The sequence below is a fragment of the Engraulis encrasicolus genome, chromosome 24 (genome assembly GCF_034702125.1).
Source record: "Engraulis encrasicolus isolate BLACKSEA-1 chromosome 24, IST_EnEncr_1.0, whole genome shotgun sequence".
In the NCBI taxonomy this organism is placed as follows: Eukaryota; Metazoa; Chordata; class Actinopteri; order Clupeiformes; family Engraulidae; genus Engraulis; species Engraulis encrasicolus.
In genome coordinates, this window is record NC_085880.1 from 12846974 (window position 1) to 12874938 (window position 27965).

Here is a 27965-nt window from a genome sequence, read left to right on the forward strand (position 1 = left end):
ATTCATTATGACTGGAAAAAAATATATTTTTCATACATATGAGAATGGACATATGAGGATTGGGCCTCAGGGCCTCCTTGGCTCTTGGGCCCCTGGGCCGGGGCCCAGTAGGCCTGTGCAGTAATCCTTCTTTGCAGGCGATATACAACGGGGAAGCAAAACTGATTTCATTCCAATATTAAATTATATCATTTTTGTAGTGGGAAAGAATAAAATCAAGAGGGAGAATAAAATTATGTTATTATTTGAAATCAACTTTGTAAAAGTGGCACAGCCCAGGGCAGGCCTATTCCACTGGAGAGCTTCAAAAGTGCGCAGTCATTTAAAAAAAGGAAAACAAAGGAAAAAGCGTGCTTATTCAACACTTACCCTATAGAGTATATAGGCCTATAGGCCTATAGGCTAGGCCTACACCCGAGGTGTTGAATCAACACTGCGGGTTTTTTTTTTTTTTAACTGTGTGGAGGACACCTGATAAGATTACGCTGAGGGGTTATAGCAGGTAGTTGACCCCGTGCGCATGAAGTTTATTTGGTTAATAAAAGACGCTCCTACGCAAGCAGCTTATGAATAGTTAATAAGGAGTGAATGTATTATTATTTTGTCAGTTTTACAGACAATGTCATGATTGGACGTTACGTCGATTTAAAAAGTAGGCCTAGCCCATAAAGACTGTCTATGGACGGTTTTATCTATCCCATTCTCACCACAAACATGTCCCACCTCCGTTCTGGTCCTGTTCTGATCCAGCCCCTGACTTCGAGGCATGGATGGTTTGCAATGTAGAGAGACACGGAAAGGGGCAGGGCGCAGAAACGCTACGTGTCTTAAGGAGTTCTTAAAAATCCCCGGACCCTCCAGCTCCTCTCACCGGCTGCTCAACTCCCCGCCCCGAGCGATCGCTCCGCACCGATAGAGGAGACATCCGACCAGAGTCCAAAGCTCTTTCGAGCAAAATCACGATGTCCGGAAATAAAAAGCAGCGAACGGTAAGACAAATAGCTGGAGTTTTCGTGCTATGGATTGTTTTCGAATAGGTCGTACAAGGGACGCAAAAGCGCCTAGAAAGTTTTGGGAGGCAATCGTTGTCCTTTGTGCTCGGTCTTGTTATTTTCCTATGACAACTTAACTCTCGAAAACTTCTAAGATGTTATGTAACCATTGATATGTCTGGGTATTTGACGGTCTTTAGATGATAAGCCTGCAGCCGATAGCCTATGATGGAAGTTGGAATACGGCTGTGCCTCAATTAGAATACAGCGTACTGAGTGGGTTGTCAATCATATGAGTGTTTAAATACCACTGAAATGCAATGCGTCCTTCTGCGCATTCTTCAACGTTTGACAGTTTAGTTGACTGTATAGCCTACAAAGTGCACTTTCAACTGCACCGAATGGCCAAGACTTGTAAAGTTGTAAAGTTATCTACCACACACTCAATGTTTTCTATACAATGTTCCCCCCACATATTTGATAAGAGAAGTGGCATTTTACGTTTGGCTATTTGGTGTATGCATCCATGACTTTTCACAGATCAGGAGATTGAAGAAACTACACTGGTTTCTGATTCTGTCAAACTTGTCAGTGTTGTGTCCAGGGGTCTAAATTAACACTAGCCAACCTGTCAAATGATGGTGAAATTTCTGTTTGACTGGTATAAAAAAAACTTACTTCCCACTTTGTGCTTGGCTAGTAAGATTAACATCTACCAAACTAGTTTCTCTGGTGACAAAAAAAGTTAATTTAGAGCCCGGTGTCTGCAGATGGTATTATCAACAACGTGACAATAGGCCCATCAGCAACATGACAGTGTCTATAGATTAGACATTTTAAATGATGTATTTAGATAGTAGCCATTATAACCCATCATGTGACCTTTCCGACCTAATCATTCCTTATCAGACAGATCAGCAAATCTGAAGGTCATCATGAGTTCTGATTCACCAAAAAAGGTTAAATCTTACAAGTAAAGGGCTTCCTTATATCTTGTGTCAGGTAGCCTACAGTAGCTTACAGAGGCCAATGGAAACTATAGTGTCCCAGCAGTGGCAGACTGTGAGTGTGTGGAGGAGGTTGGAGAGAGTGGAGGCAGCCAGGCAGTGGAGGGGAGGCTGTGGAGAGGGGAGGCAACCAGAGTAGAGTGAGAGTGACTGTAGGAGGTTGGAGGCTGTGTGTGTGTGTGTGTGTGTGTGTGTGTGTGTGTGTGTGTGTGTGTGTGTGTGCGTGTGCGTGTGCGTGTGCGTGTGTGTGTGTGTGTGTGTGTAGGAGGTTGGAGGCTGTGTGTGTGTGTGTGTGTGTGTGTGTGTGTGTGTGTGTGTGTGTGTGTGTGTGTGTGTGTGTGTGTGTGTGTGTGTGTGTGTGTAGGAGGTTGGAGGCTGTGTGTGTGTGTGTGTGTGGTGTGTGTGTGGTGTGTGTGTGTGTGTGTGTGTGTGTGTGTGTGTGTGTGTGTGTGTGTGTGTGTGTGTGTGTGTGTGTGTGTGTGTGTGTGTGTGTGTGTGTGTGTGTGTGTGTGTGTAGGAGGTTTGTGTGTGCGGTAGCGTACAGGTTGTGACTGGGCTGCTGGTCCACCCAGCAGAGTGCCGCTGTGAGGGTGCATGAATGGGCCTATTTGTTTACCTCCTGCTCGGCCCGGCGCCTGGCCTACCCTCCCAATACGAACCCTAGCGAGGGAGCACTCAGGCCAGGGAGGAGGGGTGAGGCCGGGGGACCCTCGCAGTACTGTGTGGGTTTCACACTCAAGGCAAAAAAGCAGGACATTTATTCAGCACTCTCCAATTCACAATTGATGCCGTTTCTCGCAGAACGTCAAGGCTTTGAGACTTTTTTGGCGCTATGCAGTTGACGGTACTGTATTGGCCTGGGAAATCCCATGCTGCTTTGCACAATAGTTCCGATCTGAAAGACAGCAGGCTGGATGCTCGTTCCAAAGCGCTACCATGAGGTAGGGAGCCAATCCGAGAGCGGGCAGGGGTGGAAAGATGATGACGCGTGTTACTCGGCAAATGGAAGCTTGCAGTTGATTTGAATACAACTGACATGATTGGCGATGGGCTACGCATATACCAAATTATACATTCGTAATGGCCAATAAGTTGTTGTAAATCAGATTACACCTCCCCCACAAGAAATTCAGTAGGCAGTCTACAGACCATACAGTATCTCACTTGAGATATGGTCTGGTATGAACCAGGCAAGTACTCTACTGTACTGTACTGTACCATGAAACAATGGCTGCCTTGGACACAAACATGTAGGCCTACAGAGAAGAGCATTTACGTAAATCTCTATCCATGCAGCGTATGGGCAGGTGTGACCTAGCCAGGCCACGCCCTCCTAGTGACCCAACACCTTCTGCGTTGCTTCTAGTCAGGCCAAGAGCAATGTAAATATCGTTTCTGATCTCCAGAAAAATAGGGGACTCAACCCACTTTGTCGGAAACCAGTCAACCAGTAGCAAACCTAGGGAGGTGGGTCAACCATGCCGCTTGGGAAACGTTAATTGTTACGCTCTTGGTCAGACCAAGTCTCAAAGAGATTTGAAAGTCGATGATAATCAGGATAGGTATGACCAGCTGATAAAATCAGAGAGTACTTTGTAGGCTACATGGGTTCCCTTCTCTGAATTCTGCCCTCGCTAGTCCCCAATTAGGGCTCCCCTGAAGTCCCAGGTGGATGGATGTGCCGGTTCAAAGAGGCCAGTTGCATTCCAACACTGTAAAAACATGTTGGCCGAGGCCAGGGGGACTCAGGTGTCAATGGCTTGAATTGTAGTCTCCCTCAGGTAGAGTTGGTTGGCTGTGTGTGTGTGTGTGTGTGTGTGTGTGTGTGTGTGTGTGTGTGTGTGTGTGTGTGTGTGTGTGTGTGTGTGTGTGTGTGTGTGTGTGTGTGTGTGTGTGTGTGTGTGTGTGTGTGTGTGAGAGAGAGAGAAAGAGACAGAGAGAGAGAGAGAGAGAGAGAGAGAGAGAAAGAGAAAGAGACAGAGAGAGAGAGAGAGAGATGAGGGGGTGAAAATGTGTGTGTGAGCGAGAGTGTACTACCGTCTTTGTGTGTGTGTTTACAGTATGTGTGTGTATCTGTTTACAGTGTCTGTTTGTGGTTGTAGTATGAATATGTGTGTGTGCCTTTACGGTGTGTGCGTGCCTTTACGGTGTGTGCGTGTGTGTGTGCGTGTGCATGTGCGTGTGCGTATGTGTATGTGTGTGTGTCTACCCGTGTATGTCTAGCGCACAGAGCCGAGTTAGTACACATGTTCCTGTGTATTTCTCCGAGCATCTGGGAGGCTCTACTCCACTGGGTATAAGATGGGCGGGCAGCGCTGCTGATTCTGCCACATCATCACTGCTCTGCTCTGCCCTGCTTCGCTCAGCTGCTACACACTGACCACATTGTCCACTCGCAGCCTCAGACACACACTCACCCATTCCCTCACTCCCTCCACAGCAGCCAGACGTCACACTGGCCAACGTCATGGTCCAACCAGGCTGCCACCCCACCCCACCCCACTCTGCTACACCACACTACACTCCAGTCCAGTCCACCCAACCTGCCTGCCAGCCTGCACGCAGCCACCCTACCCCGCTCCGCTACACTCCTCCCAACCCTACCATGCCCCACTGTACCCTACCCTACCCGTGCCCTCACACAGCCACCCCACTCCACCATACTCACCCAACCAACACCCAACCAGCCTGTCTGTCAGCCGGCACACAGCCACCATAGCCAACTCTTCTCCACTCCAGTACAGTCCACCCGACCAGGCGGCTGCCATCCTGCTCATCTGCACTCTACACCATCCAACCAGTCTGCCAGCCTGCCTACCAGCCTGCATGCAGCCACCCAACCCCGCTCCCCTACATTCCACCCAACCCTACCCAGCTCCAATGTTCTCCACCCAACCCATGCCCTCACACAGCCACCCTACCAGGCTGCCTGCCTTCACATATCCCACTACTAACTAACCAGGTTGCCACCCCACCCTGCTCTACTACACCGGAGATTCTAGGAGTATCTTATCCAGTCTCTCTGACTACACTCTAGTCCACCCAACCAGGCTGCCTGGCAGCATGTATTGCACACAGCCACCTTACCCGCTGCCCTACATTCCAACCAACCCTACCCCGCTCACTCACAGTACTCCATCCGTACCCTACCATGCCCCACTGCACCCCACGTCACTTTTAAAGTGGAAAGCGTCATTTGTGTGTACGTAATTCGTGTGTGTTTGTGAAACTCCTTTCATGGTCAGTCACACATTCATTTACACCTTTGTTTTCTTTGTTGATTCGTTTCGTTGTTGTTCCTTTGCATCCATTCATAGTCCCTTTAAACTGTCACTGATGATCCATTCACAGTGATTAATGCAAATGGGTGTTGTTGATGTGCAAATCATTCTGTCATTCATTCAAGTACAAAAATGAAGAACCAGATCCAGAGCCTGACCCATTATTTATTGAATAAGGACAATACAATTCTACAGACTGTGCAGGCAGTGTGATCAACGACACAAGTTGATGAATGACGTCCATTATGTCTAACAGTTCAATCAAGTCTTTAAGTTTTCTTTGTTTCAGACGTGTAAAAGTTGTATCTTTTACCTCTCATGTTTCAATGATGAGACTTCAGTCTTCATCAGAGGGTCACATGGATGTTGATTTGTGACATGCTTGAAAACAGCCGATGTTGCAGAGGTGTGACTTCCCTGTCAATATTGATAGGTGGTCGCACCTCTTGCTGTTAGAGTTGTGGCCTCAGGATGGTGGTCCAGGTGTAAAGCCCGCGGGTTGCAACCCCGGTTTGGTAACTGGTAATGGGAGCGATGCTGGTCTTAATTTTCATTGTTGTGTGGTCTTAAAGGTCTTAAAAATCTGTCTTAAATTTGATGTGGTCAAACCTGGGGACACCCTGGCAACAACAGGTTCCCTATGTTGGATTAAGGAGTCAATAGAGATCAGAAAGTGCAGCCTAACCACCATGAACAGGGATGAGGGAGCATATCTGCCGTCTCACACCTGGACCACCATGTATTACGTTCATTATCTCTACCTGTTAAATAACGTCTTTTTGCTGTTGCTTCTTGTTGCCCACAGAACCTGCAGCGGTCGACCAACGTGGTGTACCAGGACCACCATGTGAGCCGCAGCAAGAGAGGCCAGGTGGTGGGCACCAAGGGAGGCTTCCGGGGCTGCACTGTCTGGCTAACAGGTACCAACGCCCTTTTAACACTTTCATGCAGAGCCACTGTTATAACCTTATTGGCACAAAATGGTAATGGCCATTTCTTAATCTGTTACATAGCAGCACAATGCATGACTTTCCAACACTACAACACTGTCATAGTCATTGGAAAGTTAACTACCATAGTACTACACCACTGTAGCATAACACAGGACCTTTAGTAATGCACGACTACGACTTGGTCATTGCCATTCTGATAACACATTTAATAATGGATTAAGGCTCTCAGTAATGTCATAGAAATGTTGTTATGATGTTGAGTATGAGTATTTTCAGCAAAGAGATAATAGGCCCGTCAATGGGCCCATCTGTAGTAAGCCCACCTGTTGTTTTTGGGCTTTTTAGCCTTTATTGAGATAGGGCAGTCCAAGATGATGACAGGAAATAAGAGGGGAAGGGAGAGAGAGATGGGGAAGGATCGAGATATGGGCCCTGGCCAGAATCAAACTCCGGTCCACAGTGTAACGGTCAACCCAGAGGTACAAACACTTTACTAACAAGCAGGGCTCTAAATGAACACTGGCCAACCGGCCAAATGCAGGTGACATTTCAGTTCAACTTGTAGAAAAGACTGACTTACTAGCCACTTTGACTGATTAGTTAGTGTCTGTTCGGCTAGTAATGACAGAATGAAAAAGTTAATTTAGGGTTACGAACTGTCAATTCACAATTGACTCAGTTCTGATGAAGGCGACTCTTTGGCCGAAACATGTTGGCGTTTTTAAATTTTCTATAATGATATAGCCGTTTATTAAACCTATTTTAACCTTTGAAAGAGTGCCTTGGATACTTCAAATTCAGTTCTTTAATTTTTTACCAAAGAGCACATTAAGACTACTTTTCCAAGACTAACGCTATATCCCTCCAAACCTACCCTTTGTTCCACACTAGGGCTGCAAACGATTAATCGATTAATCGACTTTAATCGATCAATGCGTTAATCGATTAAAAACATTAATTGCAATTAATCGACAATTCAACTGACAAGAGACCCAGGTGAAATGGGCATGTGAAGAGTGTGTGTGAAGAAGGGTGTGAGTAGTGGGAATATTTAAATCACATTTGGATTTAAATAATTGAAATAGAATTAATTTAAATGTGGGATTTTATCTAAATTTTTAATTAAAATTTTTACATTTAGTAGTTTTTTTTTTAGAAACATTGAGATTTCGGGGGGAAAACGCAGCTTATCAATTAATCGTAAGTCGATCGATAAGGCTATCAACTAATGATTAATGAATTAATCGATAATTTGCATCCCTATTCCACACACACACACATACACAAAGGTGGTGGCACGCTCTCTCTGACAAATATATCACCCCCCCACACAACACACACACACACACAGCAGATATGCTATCAGAAATGAACTTCTGATCGACATAAATGTATGTAAATGTATGTGAACATTTGTACAAAAGGCACCACATTAATGTGTGCTGGCTAGCCGTTACACAGTAACCACGTGGATCAGCAGGTGTGAACATCTAGTGCCTCTTAGTGCACACCGTGTGACCAGAGAAACTCTTTGCTGTTCACTGTTCAACAAGGAAGCTATAAAGTAAAGCAATCAAACAATAACACATTTGCTATGACATTACAGAGTGTCCTTAGATATGTGTTATAACTAGTTCATGGAGATTAGGGTAGCTGCACTTTACAGAATAGAATAGAAATGAATAGAATAGAAATTAATAGAATAGAATAGAAAGGTTTTATTGCCATTGTATACAACATAATGATGTGAAGCAGCTGATGTCAAGTCCACACAGGGCAATATACAAATGAGGCTCTGTAAAAAACATGAAACAACTACAAACTACTACACATAATCTACAGTTTTATACAACAAAAACTATTGTGCAAAACCCACCAGAGATACAGATTGACAGACACATAACAGGTGAGGCTTGGTACCAAAGTGTCTGGATGCGGTGACAATGACATTGACGGTGTCACTTTTTGTTTCAGACAGACAAATGAACCAGACTCAAGTCTAAAGTGGCTGGTAGCTTTAAAGAGGTAGAGGAGACAGTGGCAATGACCGTATGAATACCCTGTCAGTTCTCAGTGCAAACTGAACATAAATGGTGTATGGTGACAGCTTTGAGGAAACAAGCCACCCCCGAGTCCATTTGTTCTGGCTGGTATATACCTGAATCGCCTGCTAACCTAGCAGTGTTGCCAGATTGAGAAGTTTCCCTCGCAGTTGGGCTGTTTAGGATGGCCGACCCTACAGGTTGGAAAGCGTGTTGTTTTTCTGGAGATTTATGGCCATAGAAATCAATAGAATTTCATTCAAATGGGGCGGTATTTAGTGCCTCCAGGCAGCTTCTGAGCATTTTTTTTCAACCCTGCCTGCCAGAGGGCAAAGGTTAGAGCTACAGTATGTTTTAAGGATACGCCATTATTCATGCTTAAAGCTGTAGACCTGCACAGCAGTACAATGTTTTATGTACGGTAGCAAGAATGTCACCGAGAGCAATGGAAGAGATGAGATGTTCTTGAAATGCGTTCCAGTAATCCCCACCTTCTTCCTGTTTTGAAAATTTTGAGGGTTACTTTTAACTGACTAAAAACGTGTACAAAAGTCTCCCACCATCATTTCATAAGGACAGACTTGCTTACACTGCATGTACATTGAATCTTTTGCTGTATTGTTTGTTTCTGTATTGTTTGCCAAAAGCCTTCAATCATGTTGTGAAAAGCTCACTCCTCACTGTACTTTCACACACAAAAGAGTGAATTGTGTAACAGCAAACCACACCCCTATGCCTGTAAGCATCAAGTGCCTCTTGCTTCGTTAGAAAACCAAGCGGTTTGAGGTGAATGGCATATCTGTGCTCTCCTTTTGTCCCTAGGCCTCTCCGGTGCCGGTAAAACCACCGTGGGCTTTGCTCTTGAGGAGTATCTGGTGTCGCACGGCATTCCCTGCTACTCGCTGGACGGGGACAACATCCGGCACGGTCTGAACAAGAACCTGGGCTTCACTGCCGAGGACCGCGAGGAGAACATCCGGCGCATCGCCGAGGTGGCCAAGCTCTTCGCCGACGCCGGCCTAGTCTGCATCACCAGCTTCATCTCGCCCTTCACCAAGGTCAGTCAAGGGCGCCCAAGGTCAAGTGCTGTACCTGAGTTTGATGCTGACCTGAGGTTATTATTTCCCAATCTTTCCCCATCTCTCTCTCACTCATTTCCACTGAGCCCAGATACTGTCTATGGTTATCATCACTCCGCAAGTTGTGCTTGCGTAGTCCTCAGTCATGTAATACACTACACACATACCAATAAACTGTGAATTGACGGCCCTGCCGGTAGGGCACTCGCCTGCCATGCGGCTGACCCGGGTTCGATTCCCGGTCCTGGTCCTTTGCCGTCACCCTCCCCGTCTCTCTCCCCATTGGCTTCCTGTCCACCTCTCACCCTGTCCTGTTGAATAAAGTTGAAAAAGACAAAATTATAAAGATAAAATGCTGTGAATTGACTGGACTAGATGAACACATGCACATATATGTATACATTTATACTTGTCAAAGTACCTGAAACATCGAAATGCTCTGTGTCTCTGCAGTAGACATATTACATAATGCTGAGCACGGTCTCATATTCACTGGTAAGGTTAATAATTATTATCTCTGCTGTGCCTGCTGTGTAACACGTATGGCCATGGATGACTGGAATGTAGTAGTGTGCCCTTTTCACAGTAAGGCGTCAGACATACCAAAGCCGAACGGAACGGACGCGAGACGAACGCGGTCTTTCTGCTTAGTTTCGGCCGGTGTGTTCTACTCTGCCTTTCACACTGACAGCGTTGTCGTGCGCGGCCAGTCCTGTTCAAAACCCTCCCGACAGCCAAAGCTAGCGTGCTACTTTGCCATTCATTTGAATGAGACACTGCCGGTCGCCGGCGTAAAAAATATGCTCGAGTTCTATTTTCCAAATGCAGCGCGGAGCCGTCTCCCGCGCCGCTGACATCCGACTACCGCCGGTTGGTGTGTAAGGACCGATATGTTTCAATGTATTTTCACAGACACCAGTAAAAATGGTGGCCGTTCCGTGAAGCTTTACCGCCCTAGTGTGTAAGACCTCTAAAAGTCCTTGTGATCATTGAACACTTTGCGATTTGGGCCACTACTCTGAATTCGACTCTTAGCAGCAGTGATGAGCAAAATTCAGCTTTGAAAACATCATGCAAACATTTAACAATTTGGAACTAAATGAAAGATCAAAGTAAACTCGCCAGAACTATTTAATTCGGAATTATTAATTCGGAATTAAAAACGTCATGTAAACGTAGCCATTGTATACATATGAGAGACTGTTGACCTTTGACCTGTGTTGTGTGTGGCAGGACCGTGATTTGGCGCGCACCCTCCATGAGAAGGCCGGCCTGCCCTTCTTCGAGGTGTATATCGACGCCCCTCTGGAGGTGTGTGAGAGTCGTGACGTGAAGGGCCTCTACAAAAAGGCACGTGCTGGGGAAATCAAAGGTAAAGCGTCTCTCATGTATGTCTAGGAAGAAACACACACATATACACACACACACACACACACACACACACACACACACACACACATACACACACACACACACACACACATATGATTTGTCTTTCGTCACAAAAACGGATGTTTTTTATGCTTGCTGGCATAACTATACAGGTGCTAAATACAGGGCGTGAGAACAGCAGCAGTGTATCGTGCCAGTTCGAGGTTTGCAATCTTGTGTCAACAACTCTTTTGTTTGTGGCATGCTGGTACCTTGTACTACATATGGGAGTGGTGTCTTTCACTAGCCACACATATTGCACACACTTCAGCTACTGTATGGTGACGCCAACAGTGACCAACAGGCAAAAGTTGGCTGAAGTTCATTAGTGAAGTATTTCACAGAGGTGTTGTTTAAAATGACATACACCGTAACACCATAGCAAGGAGAATGTCGTGAGTGGGTGGCAGTACCACATGGCTTTGAGGTAGTTTGTCAAAATGCCAACGTCAACGACGTCTGTTGTTCCAAACCATGACATGTATCTAAAAGGGTAGTTGTAGGCAGTCAGACCTGTTTCTTTCAATGCTTTGACACGCACATGCATCTCTCTTTTATTGTACAGTTTTCTTAGACAGCCAGCCTAAATACTTAACATTCCTTTCAATTGTGACTGGTGTGAGATGATAACTCAATGCACTTTAGTACCATAAAACCCAAGTCAGGGTTGGGCACATCTAGCCAGAGACTGAAGACTGCTCACTCATTAACCGGTTTGCTTTTGACAAAGCTAGGCTTAGGCTAGCATGTCATGTCACCTCAAATGTGGTACACAACTAAATGACAATAATTCTCCATCTCCTTTTGATTCTGTTTAATTAACTGGATATTCACTGGAATGTCCTGGATGTTCTAGGTGATCATTGGAAACTGTGCAACTTAAGTATATGATTAAATGTGATTCCTTACTAAGTTATGATATTTCTCTCACTCCTTTAACCCATTGATGCCTAAAGCTCCTGCAAAAAAGCCAGCCGAATGGCTAAGCCCTTGTTGGAAGAGTTGCCCTCAGCCTATAAAAGCCTAAATATCTCAGCCTCTGAAGCACATACAACATGACATATGATTGCATTTAAACCCTAAGACCCTTCTCTTGTATTAGGTAAAACAACATACTGTACGAGTCATCAGTCTAAAATGGGTTAAGCTCTGTACAGTATTGTATTGTGGGAACAAACCCTAAGCTCCTAGGAGTGTACACAGGAAGTATGGTCAAAACTTGTCAAGACTCCAAGCTCCAAACTTAGAAAGAGAATAAAGTAAACTGCATGTGTCATCATCACTATGCATTGGGCCAACACTATCCCTAGTGTATGCTGACAAACAGCATCACTCACTGCCTGCCAAAGTTTAGACAGTATATTTATACAAGTAAAACAAATAAGTATCCTTTATATTGTTGTATTCTTGTAAGTTAAGTTTATATACTGTATGATCCGTATACAGAAAGTATTGTGAAAACCCACCAAGACCTCAGCTTCCAATCTTGGTCAGAGAGGAAACCCATTTGGCTCATTTCCATTCATCACACCACTGCACCTACAGTAATTGTCAATCTACTTGCTTTATTCCCTGCCCCATGGTCAATATACTGCAGGCTAACAAACGGTGAATTCACACACCACCTATCCTATACCCATAATCTTTGTACACATGGCGAATAAATATCCTTTATACTGTATATATCTGCATCCTCTTCCTGCAGTCTCACTGTTTGCAGAAGATTAGAGACACTCAACAGTGCCAAGCCGGATACAGACCACTTTTTAGCCCTTTTATTTAACGTCATTGGCTCTCCCCACATGATAAAGATACACGTATAAAACGTGCATGCCTATCCAAGTTTTATTATGTGAACCTTAATAGTTAGGTATGTACACTGTATGTGGATCATATGAGAACCTTAAAATAAAGTTTTTCCAAAATCCTACAATGGGACACGGTATATACACAGTACATACATACACACAGGGCTGTACTGGCCATCTGGCATAACAGCATTTTCCGTGGGCCCTGCACCCTTGTAGGCCCCTTTTTTCAGAAATGTAAAACATATTTTTTTTTAACATTTCTGAAAATGGGGGCTCACAAGGGTGCAGGGCCCAACGGTGAGTCAGTTCTGCACTGCTAATTATGAGGGGCCCATGTAAGCCAGAAGTGCCCGGGCACTATTTCTACCCCAGTACGCCCCTGCATGCACATACGTACTGTGTATGGTTCTGGAGCTCTTATACATTCAGATTTGTTCTGCTCACTTGAGGGTGGCTGGAATGTGGCTATCCTTACTAAATGTTCCAATATACAGCACAGTCAGCCCCTTGCCATTGTGACAGAACAGCTGTTGTCTTTCAGCAGCAAGAGATTGCCGTCAAAACTGGATTGGCTCCATACTCTGATACTGGCAGTTGCAGGGCCTGGAGTTAGCAAGCACAAGTTACCCCTGCCTTTTAAAATGGCATCTTTGCATTCTTTTCTTGCATTGACTTTGTGGTACAGTCTTTGTGCACGCCAGTGTTGTTCAATGAAGGCTGCTGAAGCTAGTTAGACTACACGCCTTCATAAATGCCTCCCACCCTTTTTACAAGTGGATGAACCATTCAAGCGACTTAATATATATATATATATTTATATATATTGAGGTGGAAAAATGAATACATTTTTCGTTCACATCATGTTTACTATATCGTGGAAAAACTCAAATTACTGTTGCTATAACAAACATAATGAGTGAATTGTGCCTTGTGCACACAGAGCTCATCACGGACACTGTGTCTTGCAAACAGACTCAGAGGCTTCAACAAAGACAAAGTCTGCCCATTGTCTTAATTCCTAACTGCCTCATACACACAGAAGTGAACACAGCTCATTGTACTGCAGAAATGGTAAATGTGTGTGTTCCTGTCAAACTGTTAAAGCACTTCAAGCTGCAATGTTGGATTCATTCTTGTATAGTTATTGGTTCGCACACTGAAAAAGACAATAAGGTCAAGCATAAGGAGTTTTTTAATGTGAGCTGATGAAGGCAGAACACTGAAAAAAACTTGCTGCACTTTTTCAGTGTGCGAACCTGCCCTCACATTTGAACTGTTCTATTTGGGTACACGTACCTGCTTAATTCTCTCTACATCATGAGCGTAACAACCTTGCTTAATTGTTGTATATAAATGTTTTTTTATTATCTCATTATGTAATTATTATTGTCTGATTGGGAATCTCTTGTCTTTCCTGATGCAGGCTTCACTGGCATCGATTCAGACTATGAACGGCCCAATGCTCCAGAGCTGGTCCTGAAGACGGGACAGATCACCGTTAACGAGTGCATTCAACAGCTGGTGGACCTCCTGAAAGAACAGGTTAGTATCAGTGAGCGCAGTTACCTGCATGCATGGACTATTCCGGTGTCCGACGGAATATTGTCAGTATTGGGTTTTAAAACCTCGACATTCTGTTTTCATCTGTGGAACAGCGGCACCCGGAGCTGCAACTGCAATACTATGCCTATGACCACATTCGGAATGAGTACAGAGTTAACGTGACTTGTTCGCACACCAAACACTGCCACCATTCTGTTAAAAATCGGAATATTCCTCACATATGCCAAAGCAGGCGTGTTTGAAATGTGTGTATGCAATGTGTTGTATGGCATATGGAGACCATTTTAGTGAGTCGACCAAACATTCCACCCCATCCATACCCACTGTGACTTTTTGGCAGTAATCGTTAGCCTTGTGCTTTTGGTAACCTACCTATATGTAGATTTGTTCATCTTCTCCAACAAAATCCAGCGGATGGATAGTAGCGTAGACCTAAGGCCATCTTAAGTATACAGTAGTACAACAATGTTAAGCATTTGTCTAGTATTTTTCCTTTGTAGTCATTGAAGCTGCACGGAGAAAAACAGGAAGACACTCCAGCGTGTTGTGAACACAGCGAAGAAGATCATTGGAGTACCACTCCCCTCCCTGCAGGACATTTACACCACACGCCTCACCCGGAAAGCACTGATGATCATCAAAGACACAAGCCACCCTGCACACAAACTGTTCAGCCTCCTGCCCTCTGGAAAGAGGTACAGGCGCCTCCGTTCCCGTACCACCCGGCTGGCGAGCAGCACAATGCACCAAGCGATCAAGATGCTGAACACTCAACCCACTCTCCCTCCACTGTCAGCCTCTAGCCAGCAAGGCCACTGACAACCCCCCCCCCCCCACTGTCAGCCTCTAGCCAGCAAGGCCACTGACACCCCCCCCCCCATCCCCCACCACCATATCTGCGACTGAACATTCCACCTGCACTACTATACTTGTGACTGAACTTTCAACCTGCACTAACTCAAAACATGCACACACACACACACACACACACACACACACACACACACACACACACACACACACACAAGCACACTGCACTTTCTGCACTAAACCCAAACATACACACACTGACACACACACACACACACACACACACACACACACACACACACACACACACACACACACACACACACACAGACACACGAACACACACACAAGACGCACACCGCACCTTCTACCTGCACTAAACACATACACACACATACACACACACACACACACACACACACACACACACACACACACACACACACACACACTGCTGCTGGTGTACTTGACAGACCTTTTTATATTTATTTTCTTCAAAATGCTACTATTACCATGTCAGAACGCTATAAAGGACTTTTTTAGGAAAAGCACAAAAGCACAACAAATACCTCTTAATGTATGTCCTCTACAAGTCTTCTGTTGTCCAGTCTTGCACTTTAAATGTCTGTATGAGCACTGTCTATGTCCATACTGTCTTAAGTCCATGTATAAGTACTGTCTATGTCTATACTGTCTATGTCCTTACCTTAATTAGTCTATGTCTGTATGGGAAAGCAAGAAATGTAATTTCAAATTCTTTGTATGACCAGTGCATGTAAAGAAATTGACAATAAAACCTACTTGACTACTTGACTTGACTTGACTTGAACCAGATATTTCACTCCGTATTGCACATCATGAATTTTATGTGAAAAATAATCATCCATTTTGTTGCAAGGGATGCATTGGACCTACACTAATTGCTTGTTCCAGTGACATTAGGCCCTTTCTACTGTAATGGTGCATTTCTTGTTTCTATCTCCCTGTGTGTAGAGCATCGTTCCGACGGGCGTGGTGGAGGAAGTGACTGAACTGTTTGTGCCAGAGAACATGCTGGACATGGCCAAGGCTGATGCTGCCATCCTGCCCACCATCACCATCAACAAGGTAACACCTAACTCAGTGGATCTCAAGCTTTTTTGAATAAAACCCCATGATTAGCCTGTCAACATCTTCCCTTAGCATTAAAAAAATAAGATAGACTAATGCCCCTCAATGGCAACTAAGCACCGCCCCTTCTAAGCTGTATCCTTCTCAACACCTCTCGGGGGGCTGAAGAGCCCCTGTTGAGAAACACTATCCTAACTCGTCACCAACAACAAGCAGTGTTGCCTGTTTGGGCGCTTTTCGACCCAATTGGACTGCTCAGGCTGACTGTCTTCAGGTGAAAAAAAAACGTATTGGGCGGGTTTTTCTGTAGATTTATGGCCATAGAAAGCAATAGAATGTAGTTCAAATTGGGTGGTATTTAGTGCCTTGTGCCTTTTTTGAGCATTTTTTTGGGCCGGATATCAACTGTCATATCTGGCAACCCTGTCAACTAGGTAACATGACAACCTGGTCTCCATGGAAACGGCCTCCAAGCATGCACACTTTAGTGCCTCTCAGTGTCAACCTGTGACCATGTTCAGCCTCGTGTAACTCGCTGCGGTTATCAATGGTCAATATTTGAGAGGCTGTTCGGTGTAACTCGGTGTGAGTTGATGTTTCCAGACATTGTTTGCTTTTTAATACTGTCGTGGTTATTAAGCTAGCATTAAAAGTGTTGCCTCATGTTTTGGATCGACATTATTTGGTCATTCAATATACAGTATATTGGACATCGTCTATTATAAAGTATTTTGTCATTGTCTTTTCTTTGTTTTGAAATGTGCATTCTAAATCACTCATTACGTGTAAAAAAAAGAGACCAAAATCAATGCATTTTCAAAAATATCCACATGCATGTAAACAGCTTCTAAGTCTAATGGTTCCCTCATCACTGCTGATTTCTCTGTTGTTAAGTCTAATGACTCTCTCTCATCATGTTGTGAAGTCTACTGGCTCTCTCATCATGGCTGTGTTTTCTCTCTCCTCAGCTGGATGTGCAGTGGGTTCAGGTGCTGTCGGAGGGCTGGGCCAGCCCACTGAAGGGCTTCATGCGAGAGCGGGAATACCTGCAGACCCTGCACTTCAACAACCTGCTGGATGGTAAATATCGCCAAACAGCTCCTGAATTTAACGCAACACCCCATCATTGGTTACATTGCATCACATTACATGTAGCTGACGCTTTAGGGCAGTTATAGTCTATTTTACAGCTTATTAGGGCATTAGTTACAGTCCCTTTAACAATTAAACATTTAAACATTAGTTACAGTCCCTTTAACATTTAAAATTGAAGCCATCTCAAATTCAGAGTTGCTTCATCAGCATGCATGACTGTGCATTGTAAGCTACTACGTGCTATAGGCCCCACTGTACTGTACTAAGCAAAGAGGTAATCTTGCCTTTGTTTGCAATCCCCCAAAAAATGTCTGGGAATATGGGACTACCACACCCAAGATAGAAAAAAGGGGCATAATCATAGTGTGTTGGATTTTGTCTTTACTCTGTTAGGAGTATTATTACTGCCAAATCCCCAATGCCCTACTGCACAGTAAACAACATACACCAAAAATCCCTCTTTACATAACTCTGTACTGTCCTGAACAAAGAGGTCGGCTTACCTGTGCACACACTCCCGGTATGCAAACATGGAGCATAATCACAATGGCATAATCGCATTTTGCTCTTGCCTTTGTGCTGTTACTTACTGATGCAATTGACTGTTGTCATGAATTACGTCACAGTATTTACATAAATAATATAAATGTATTTTTAAATCCTGAGTAAATCCATCAGCAAATATCCAGAAGTCACAGAGAACACACTGGGCATCTTTCCAAGGGTTTGCTTATGGCACACGCACATCTGATTTATATGAGCTGCTAATGTCATACATGGAAGAACAAACATGAGGGTTTTTTTCCACATGGTCTGAACTTTGAGCCTTTGAGAAAGCAACAGGATTTACAGATTGCCACTAAAAACAATATCGGGACCCCACACCCATGCTGCAAATGAAGTGTGTGCAACGCAGGTTTGTACAGGATATGGGTTGTGTGCAGATCTTAACCATCTTGACGACAAACAAAGCAATACAATGCGGGGAGATGGCTGGGTGCCAATTCTATTCACCAGTGTGCAGGGTGTTCAAGGATATTGACCTTTCAAGCAAAACATCTCCTCTGGGAGATAATGATATATCTGTTTCAGTGATGTAATATTTGGTATGGTCACTATAACTCAAAAGTAAAGAAATCCTGCACACTGTCTATTTCACCAACAAACTTTAATACAACTTTCCTTTAATACAACATACCTTCTTCAAGTAAAGTTACAAACACAATTAAAATGCAAACTTTTGGTCACTATAATAACTATATGGATTTGATTATTTTAATCATGCAGGCTTTTGAGAGGTTAGAGTTTAATAGTATAATGCCATTCCCTTGTAGAGTATAGTCCTTAGTAGCATTGCATTGCATTGAGACTGATAGAGCTGTAACCACGACGATTGTCTCTTGGCAGGCGGGTCCATCAACATGTCCATCCCCATCGTGCTGCCCGTATCCACGGAGACCAAGGAGCAGCTGGACGGCTCTGCGGCCGTGGCTCTGGAGTTCCAGGGGGTGCGCGTGGCCATCTTGAGGAACCCCGAGTTCTTCCCACACCGCAAGGAGGAGCGCTGCGCCCGGCAGTGGGGAACCTCCTGCCCCAAACACCCCTACATCAAGGTACTGTTGCCTAGAAACCAGATACCTCCTGCCCCAAGCACCCCTACATCAAGGTACTGTTGCCTAGATACCACTATTGCATACGGTAGATACCTCCTGCCCCAAACAACCATACATCAAGGTACTGTTGCTTAGTGTATCGAAGGGGAGTAGAGTTGCCCAGCTGGTACGTGAACCCAGACTTTCTGGGGTAGTAAACTGGGGCTCTGACCGCTACACCAAAGAGCCAGGCTCGTTGGCGTGACAGTCAGAACACACCCACAACCCTAGTGATGGTCACTCCATCACATTTAGATTCCCCTGTTGCATAGATACCTCCTTCCCCAAACAACCCCACATCACGGTACTGTAGTAGGTAGTAGGCCAGAGTAGCTATTGCGATAAGGAGAAGATTCACCATTTCATGTATGAAAATCATTATAATACTTAGAATTTGATGGTGGTGGAAAGTACCTATGAAAAAGGTAACATTTGTGAATTGGCAGCATGAATTCTGGAAATAAACCAAAAAAATAATACACTGTGCACCTTTAAATGCAGTCTCCATGTACAATTTCTTAGATTTCTTATTAGTTGACCGCATGTACAAGATGGTAACTTGCGCAAATTGCCATAGTTAGTGCCATGCCCAGCATGGAGAGGATAGCAACATTACGTTCCCTTGCCTAGTTTCGTCTGCCATGCAACAGGCTCTGCGACCTGGAAACAGGGCCGGCCTGAGGCATAAGCGAATTAAGCAGCGGCTTTGGGCCCCTAACTGGCTGGTGACTAGAGATGTGTCGTTCATGAACGAGCCGGTTCTTTTGAACGGCTCCGTGGAGTGAACGATGGGAACCGGATCACAGCTGGGGGAGCCACACCGTTATTTCGTTCATTTCTCATTCATTTTAAGCATGTGACCTCGACCAGAGTAATTAAATATGGTGAAAAACACAATTGTTTGCCTCAAAGGCAAAAACGGTCTTTAGAAATAGGAGAATAATCACTTGTTGTTTGGACAAAATTACCTTGAGGAGGAGTCAAAATATTACATTCTTAACACTGAATAAATAATTTAAAAAAGAGCCAAAAGAGCCAGTTTTTTGAACGGCTCTTTGAAAGGAACGAGCCACTAAGATAGGGATCCCAAAAAAGAGCCATAAATCTCCTCTCTACTGGTGACTAGGGCTGGGTATTGCAGCCATGTTCCTGTATCGATTCGATTTCGATTCTGAGGGTTTTGAATCGATTAATCACGATTCGATTCGATTCAATTCGATTCACTCCGAATCGATTCAATCCGTTCCCTTTTTGGTGCAAGGATTTCCCCCAAAAGATGCTGTTGCCTATTTTTATATAAAAATGTCAAAGGGCTGTGGCTTGACAGTGTTAACAGATTGCTAATTTGTAATAAGTAGGCCTAGGCCTAATTGACTAATACCTACTGGGTATTTTCCATAGACCTAAATGAAACAAAAAGAACAAAAAGAAAAAGAGCAAAAAAATCGATTTTGTGCCCTGTGAATCGATTATGTGAATTTTAAATGATATCGATCGATTATCGATTGAATCGATTATTTTACCCAGCCCTACTGGTGACATGGTGACAGCAAGAGCATCACATACACCTCTTAATGACGGTGGGTGGTGAGATGTCATCTTTTTTCATGTACCTCACTTCATGTTCCTTTACTAGTTTAAATTGTAAAAGCCCCACAATAAATACACAATATAACGAAGAGTAATATTTTTTTAATCAAAACCAAGGTATTTCTTTGTGATAAATAAGTAAATGTTTGAGAAATTTCGCTCTAAGAAGTGCATTGCATGATGGGTAAGCAATCTACACCACCCAATACCAAAGCCCTAAATGGCTCTGAGCGTCCTTAGCTCCGCCCCCTCATTTGTGAAAGCTAGTTTTATCCAAACAATTTGCCATGTACGTAACCACAGAGATATTATCATTGCTGCATTGGCCATGCATTGCATTTGTTTTTAAAACATTGGCGAAGTTAACTTATAATGTTAAGAAATGTCATCACCACTTTGAACAACAATGTACCAAAATAATCCAGGAAGTGGCTCAGGTACCTCACATCACTCTTTGTGTCTGCCTGGAAATGTCAGCTGCATGCCTCACTCACTCGTTTCCATAGGCACCACATAAATCATACCACAGGTCTAATGATGCAGTCACCCTGCCCGTCCTGCTTCTGTGACATTGCTAGGCAGCTTGCAGTTCTCACTGCCATAGAAACATTCCTGAAATAGACTTTCTCTGGCGGCACTCGATTACAACAAAGCCTCAGTCATGCATATATCTCGTTTGTGTTCCCTAATCCAATGCCAATAGCTTGAAGCAATTTAAGCTACATTCATTGCATGACGTTATCTTAACAGGTAAACGCTGTTATTGTGTAATTTACTAACCCATAGCCCACCCCTCTTCCTGAATAGATGGTTTTGGAGGGCGGTGATTGGCTGGTGGGTGGTGACTTGGAGGTGTTTGAGCGAATCAGATGGGGAGATGGCCTTGACCAGTACAGGCTGACCCCAAAGGAACTGAAGCAGAGGTTCAAGGAGATGAAAGCAGGTATTTTGGAAGATTGACTGCTAATACCCAGTGATGCCATAGACCCGGTCGGCTCTGGGCCCGCCCATGAAACTGCTTGTTTTTCCCCACGTTTGCTCCACCCGCTGTATGTTGTGGCTAATCAGTATGCCTAATGATTGGCAGTGATTGGCACCGCACGACCAGTGGGTGGAGCATTCGGAGGGGAAAACAGCCGACTGGGTCTATAAAGGTCCATGAACTGATCGAATTTTGGAAGTCAACTCTTTCAAGATGACTGACTTTCAAGATGGCCTATATTTGCGTTTTGATGTTGTGCGCTAACACTCTGTAGTATATTTTGGAGGCCTCCATTGGTCAAAAGTGCAGTAACTTAATGTACTAACCCGAATTGACATCACATAACATTTGGCAGGTGCGTTTGTAAAAATGTTGGGTCGTTTTGGGGCTATGCATCAGTTAGTCTGGTGCAACTGCAAAGGCCTGGTTTTTATTATGTATTAGCCCTGTATTACATTACATATAATAGTATGTTTAGACTTTATGTAACTGCATACGTTTTCCGGACCTCTGTTTATCTATTTGTTTGTTTGTTTGTTTTCCTCTCAGATGCGATCTTTGCGTTCCAGCTGCGAAACCCGGTACACAACGGCCATGCCCTATTGATGAAGGTAGGATGGTGATGATGTGTCTACTGTGTATGTCAGAGGTGGGCAAACTAAGGCCTGTGGGCCAGGGAAGGGTCTTGTGGGTTTCAGATTAGCCAAGCACAGAGTATGCTACTGTGTTCATTGAAATACATTTCATCACAATATGCAGAGGTTGTTAAAAGCCAACAAGCGCACATTACATATTTCGCATCATTGACATATTGCAAGTTGTCTGTGATATCTGCCCCCTGATCAATATTTAAAGCCAAATTTGGCCCTTTGTCCAAACTATTACCCATCCCTGGTGTGGTATGTTTATACCAGTGTTTCTTACAGTGGTGGTTCGTGAGGGAATTTCTACAAATGTAGTCAGCGATTCCATATATTTGTACCATTATTAGAAGGCTAAACAGCATACCTTGGTTTTTCATTACAATAAGACAAGCCTATCATTTATATAAAAATAAGCTACGTGCCTCTAAATTTGCTGCAGCTAAAACTTCTTCCATGAGTGAGTCCGTCAATGAAATGGACATGTGGTCCTTGGAAAAAAAACTGGGCAATGTAAACGGACCTTGGGAATAATTTTAAAAGTTAGAAAAGTCAAAGAGCATCACCCATCAGTGTGAGATACAGGATTTAATACAAACTTACAAGCTGAGGGAAAATAATGACGAAGATGAAGAGGATGAAAGTTGACATTGACCCTGAACTTTGACCTTGAAGGACACACAGCGTCAGCTGGAGGGGCGTGGCTACCGGAGGCCTGTGCTGCTGCTCCACCCTCTGGGGGGCTGGACCAAGGATGACGACGTGCCGCTGCCCTGGCGCATGAGGCAGCACGCGGCCGTGCTGGAGGAGGGAGTGCTGGACCCCGCCTCCACCATCGTCGCCATCTTCCCCTCCCCCATGATGTACGCCGGACCCACCGAGGTATGAGCACAGGCAGGCCACAGCAACACATATAGTAAATCCAGTGCTAATACAACACTTAGAAAGTGGACCTTTAAATACCTTCCACCTACCCAGGTACATTTAATATGATGTCAATTAACACTCCTGGTGCCAACCTAGCCCTGGTACACTACGGTCGTGACAAAAGTATGTGGACTCTACTACTCTACTCTCCTGTGGTAAATGTAGACCATGGGGAGGAGGAGTCATTCCACCTGGTCTTACGGATGAGGCTTTAGTTAGTAAAATAGTAATTACCATGTCTTAATGTGTTATTTAAGACCTTCCGTAATGCCATGGCAATGTTGTTATGATGTAGTTGAGTTCTGTCAGCGAACAGTGAATAATAACCCACTGCTCACTGGCCACAGAGAACCTTCAAGGTTGAGAACCTTCATTCGGCTATTAAAGGCCCATTTAAGCATTAGCTGACTTGTTAAGGTGACTCATTAACTACAATAGATTACGTTGTGCTCTTTTCAGCATGTTCAACATAGTAAGATACTCCTTATCCTCAGGGCTTTCAGGTTGCTCATCCCACACAGTTTACATGTGGTGACAGTCAAATGTAATGACAGACAGCTGTGTTTTGAAAAGGGGCCAAGTTCTACATTATTAAAAAAGACAAATATGTATTGCGCTGAACACAAGCCACCAACAGGAATAACAGGAATGGGAAGTCTGCTGCTTGCGGCCTGTTTGGTTTGAGGTTCTCATTATACGAAATTGGTGGCAGGCTAGTAGAGTTGTTCTAGACTTTATTTATCCTAAGGGGAGATAAAGGGATATCGGTGTGTACAACATGTGGTACACGGTGTGTAAATCAAGTAATTGATTGGTCATTGGTCTTTTGTACTTTTTGTTCTATACTGTACCACTGTACTGCACTGTGTTATGTCTCATATTGTACTGACTGATTGTCTCATAATGTCATTTTTTGTATCATACATCAAATGTATTGATTTAGAATTTATGACTGTGGGTCATATACGAGCTGTGTGCCCATGTGTAGACCTAGGTTGCAGTTCAGCCTCAATCATTCATTTCCCAACCCTACCTCATATCTCTCTCTCCCACACATATCCTGTCTGCATCTTCACCGTCTTGTCAAAAAAAATAAATGAAATCAAACTAAAGACATAAAAATTCTGTGTGACTCAAAGGGCCTAAACCGTACAAGACCTCTAACCAATGTGTCTGGGCTGCTGGTTTGTGGAGAAATTTCAAACGAAAGGCGTGATACATTTGCTGTTACCAGAATATCAATGACCAAGTCGCAGTGCATTACTAAAGGCCTTGTATTATGTCAGTGTGCTATGGTAGTGTAGTGCTATGGTAGTTAGCTTGTCAATGTCTATTACAGCGTTTCACTGGTGGAATGACGTGCATTATGGGGCTACACGTTGACCTTTGACCTGATCCACAGGTGCAGTGGCATTGCCGTGCCAGGATGGTGGCGGGTGCCAACTTCTACATCGTGGGCAGAGACCCGGCGGGCATGCCGCACCCGGAGTCGGGACAGGACCTGTACGAGCCCACCCACGGGGGCAAGGTGCTCTCCATGGCACCTGGACTCACCTCTGTGGAGATCATCCCCTTCAGAGTGGCGGCCTACAACAAGGCCAAGAAGGCCATGGACTTCTACGATAAAGAAAGGTATTTTAGAAAATAATTCTAATACTTGTACAACTTTTTTTTCAGTCTTCTGTGTCTGTGTCTGTGTCTGTGTGTGTCTCTGTCTCTGTCTCTGTCTCTGTCTGTGTCTGTGTCTGTGTCTGTGTCTGTGTCTGTGTCTGTCTGTGTCTCTGTCTGTGTCTGTCTGTGTCTCTGTCTGTGTCTCTGTCTCTGTCTGTGTCTCTGTCTCTGTCTCTGTCTGTGTCTGTGTCTGTGTCTGTGTCTGTGTCTGTGTCTGTGTCTGTGTCTCTGTCTCTCTCTCTCTCTCTCTCTCTGAAACACAAACACAATGCATGCACAAAGACCCACACCCAAAATGCAGGATGTACCTACAGCACTACAACACCAGCTGAAAACAAAAGATGAATATTAGCTCAGCTGTATATTTTATGTTTGAGACATTTAGTCACACCCTCATTTCATCTTTTTGTCCTTTCCGACCACTCAGTGTCTTTTCTCTTTCCTGAGAGAAATGCTAAAGGTCTGAACACTGTTTCTATGCTCCCAATAAGTTTAATGGCACTTTTCGGACGTTCGGTCCTTCATCAAAATGTCTGAAAGGTTGTGCCATTAAACTTTTTGGGAGCATAGAACAGTGTTGTTTACCATTTCCTTTCAGTTATCTTCTTTTCGGTCCAGCTCCTGTGTTACTGATGTGTGCACATTCTCTTCCTTTCTTTTCTCTTCCCAGACATGCCGAGTTTGACTTTATCTCTGGGACTCGGATGAGGAAGCTAGCTCGGAGCGGAGAGAACCCACCTGACGGGTTCATGGCACCCAAGGCATGGAAGGTGCTGACGGAGTACTATGGCTCACTACAGAAGGATCAGTAGCTTAAGCGCATCCCCCCACCACCAGCTACACGACCCAGGAAGCCCAAACAACAACTCAGAGCCATAGCCCAAAACCCTGTTTCTCAAAAGCATAGCTGCTAACCACTCAGCAACTTAGTTGGTTGCCAATGGAAAATTGCATTTCAACCGAATAAGTTGCTAACTTAGTTAGCAGGGAAGCTGTCGAGAAATGCACCCCTGTGTCACTACAATGGGACCCTACAGAGGAAATGGTGGTTTAGCACTAGTACCTCCGTCAGCAGAGGCAAACAAACTGGATTAGGGATGCAAAGGTTCTGCCATGTATTTCTTCGGCCTGGTGCTCTCAACACCGGTGATTTCACCAATTAACCCCTTAGCGCAGAGCCTCTGTTATTACTTAACTGTCTCCAAAATGGTTTTGGCCCCGTCTTAATCGGTTACGTAAGACAATCTACATTGTCATAGCTATGTTGTTATGATGTAGTTGATTGTTGATTGTCAGCATAGAGTGAATAGGCCTATTGACGGGCCCATTTACAGTAAGAGGCCACCTGATATATTTAGGGATGGGGTGATTCAAAGAATTGGCAGGAACAAATTATATGGCAGGAGCTTTGCTGTCTGAATCTAGGCTGTCTGCCTCTCACCACAACCCAGCAAACCCACACGACAAGTCACTTAGCTCACCACTGCACTTAAATACACTACCTAAATGACGGAGTCCACAGACCACTGAGGATCCCACAAGAGCAGACACTGCACAAGCCCTGTTGCAATCTGTTACTACAAAGCAAAACATAGATCCTACACAGTACGGTATGGGCAAGCACAATACTCCATGAACCCATGTAGTGCCACCAGCATAACTTATAAGTGTAAATAACTTAATGGCCTTTTTCAAATGATTTAGTTATTGTTATCAGAGTATATACAGTATGTAATTACGTGACCTGATGTGGCATGTCATGTACGATTACTTTGATTGATAATGCATGCACACTGTCGACTGGAGTCCAAAATGTGAAAAGATGCACAGCAACTTAATGCACCTAATGGTCTAAACCCCAGTCTTTCGGGCACTGCTAACTGCCCAAAATTTTAGAAATTAGTTTTTTAAAGATATTTATTGACTGACCTTTCAGTTTGCAATTTAACTGCATCCTAAGTGCCTTCAGTCAAAGTCCCTATTAAGGCTCCGTCACAAATTTTTTTTCGAAGAGTTGGACCAATTTTAGGTATTTGTAACTTAAATTTTACAGCTTATTATTTGCGTTATTGCGGCTTATTAGTTACACACTATTATAGCCCAAATAGGCTAGTAAGGGAGGGAAAAAAGTTGGGAAATGGTGTGTATGTACATGTAATGACATAGACTTCCGTGGTGGAACAAGTGCACATGGGGCCCCAGGGTAAAACCTTTGAAAGCACCCCCCTACAGTCTGCCAAGGTCATAATAGGGCCCCCAACATCAATATAGGAGGGCCCTGTTCCCTGGAGCAAATGCCCTACTTACCCAACCCTATAGCTCCACCCCTGCTAGGCTTTTAAGAACATTGAAGGGACAGATATGATTGGCTACCTCATTTAATTTGGCTCTGTTTCGAGTGAAAGCTGATTGATTACATGTATAAGTACACCAGTAGGCTATAGTAGCATTGCCAGTTGGTTGATTGTGCTGAATCCCAGTTGGTACTTAATGGGCCGCTGACATAATGACTGTAAAATACTGTGTTATAACACAGCAATTGCCTTATTGATCTTTAATTTTTCTCGCATCTCAACAACCCTTCAGCCAGGTCTATGTGTGCCAATATACATTCCATTTTGTAATATGTATGCGTCCACCTCATCTACACACTGTAACCGTTAACTTAGCAACTTAAAGGCTGTGAATATCTAAATATTTCAAGAGAATTATATAAGATTTTTTTAAATGCCAGAAGAGATTTACAATCATGACCTTGTATACCCTTGTTAATATTTATCTTTTTATAGAAAGAATACAACATAGTACTCTTTTTTTACATTGTATACTCGAGATTTGCAGAGGGATCATTACATGAAGTTAAACATCTATATACGTATTTATCTGAGAATTTAATTAGACTTTGAAGTTGTTTCATTACTAAAGGATATGTATCACAATTTCAGAGACACAAAATACATCAGTGGCTATACAGTCTATGTACATGATTCTACGTGGATCATCAGGAATATTTAAACTGGAATCAATTTGTTCAAGACATACTCAACAATTCTGTATTTATTTTATTGTTTTGTTTTAAATTTTTGGACCAAACGAGAAATAAAACTATGTGTCTCAAGAAGCCTCTTCGTTATCCTGATATTATGAAATCATTGTGTCTAAGAAGTAACAGATTTTCAACTCTTTATAAACTCTTGCAGGTTGTCTGACAGCCTTGGTTGGGCAAACCTGGATAAAATCATACCACACTCAATATACAACATAATGGGGACCCAATTCTGGGCCCACCCTCTATAGGCCTGGGAAAACCGACCTGTTTGTTCCCCCT

At 43.9% G+C, this 27965-nt stretch overlaps 1 protein-coding gene across 1 annotated transcript; it reads left to right on the plus strand.

Moving 5' to 3' along the window:
* The first annotated feature begins 847 nt into the window (after nucleotides 1-847).
* LOC134441290 (bifunctional 3'-phosphoadenosine 5'-phosphosulfate synthase 2-like) lies at nucleotides 848-27753 on the plus strand. The gene is made up of 13 exons (XM_063191536.1): nucleotides 848-989; nucleotides 6086-6200; nucleotides 9098-9333; nucleotides 10588-10726; nucleotides 14020-14138; nucleotides 15963-16076; nucleotides 17048-17159; nucleotides 18582-18787; nucleotides 21224-21359; nucleotides 21948-22009; nucleotides 22715-22921; nucleotides 24369-24598; nucleotides 25308-27753. Exons 1-13 carry the CDS (start codon nucleotides 963-965, stop codon nucleotides 25447-25449), a joined length of 1845 nt encoding a protein of 614 aa, XP_063047606.1. The 5' UTR covers nucleotides 848-962; the 3' UTR covers nucleotides 25450-27753.
* The last annotated feature ends 212 nt before the right edge of the window (nucleotides 27754-27965 follow it).

Coding starts and splice junctions, on each gene's coding strand:
- LOC134441290 (XM_063191536.1), top strand. CDS start 963: ATGTCCGGAAATAAAAAGCAGCGAACG. Junction 10,727..14,019: donor ACGTGCTGGGGAAATCAAAG/GTAAAGCGTCTC, acceptor TTCCTGATGCAG/GCTTCACTGGCATCGATTCA. Junction 16,077..17,047: donor CCACCATCACCATCAACAAG/GTAACACCTAAC, acceptor CTCTCTCCTCAG/CTGGATGTGCAGTGGGTTCA.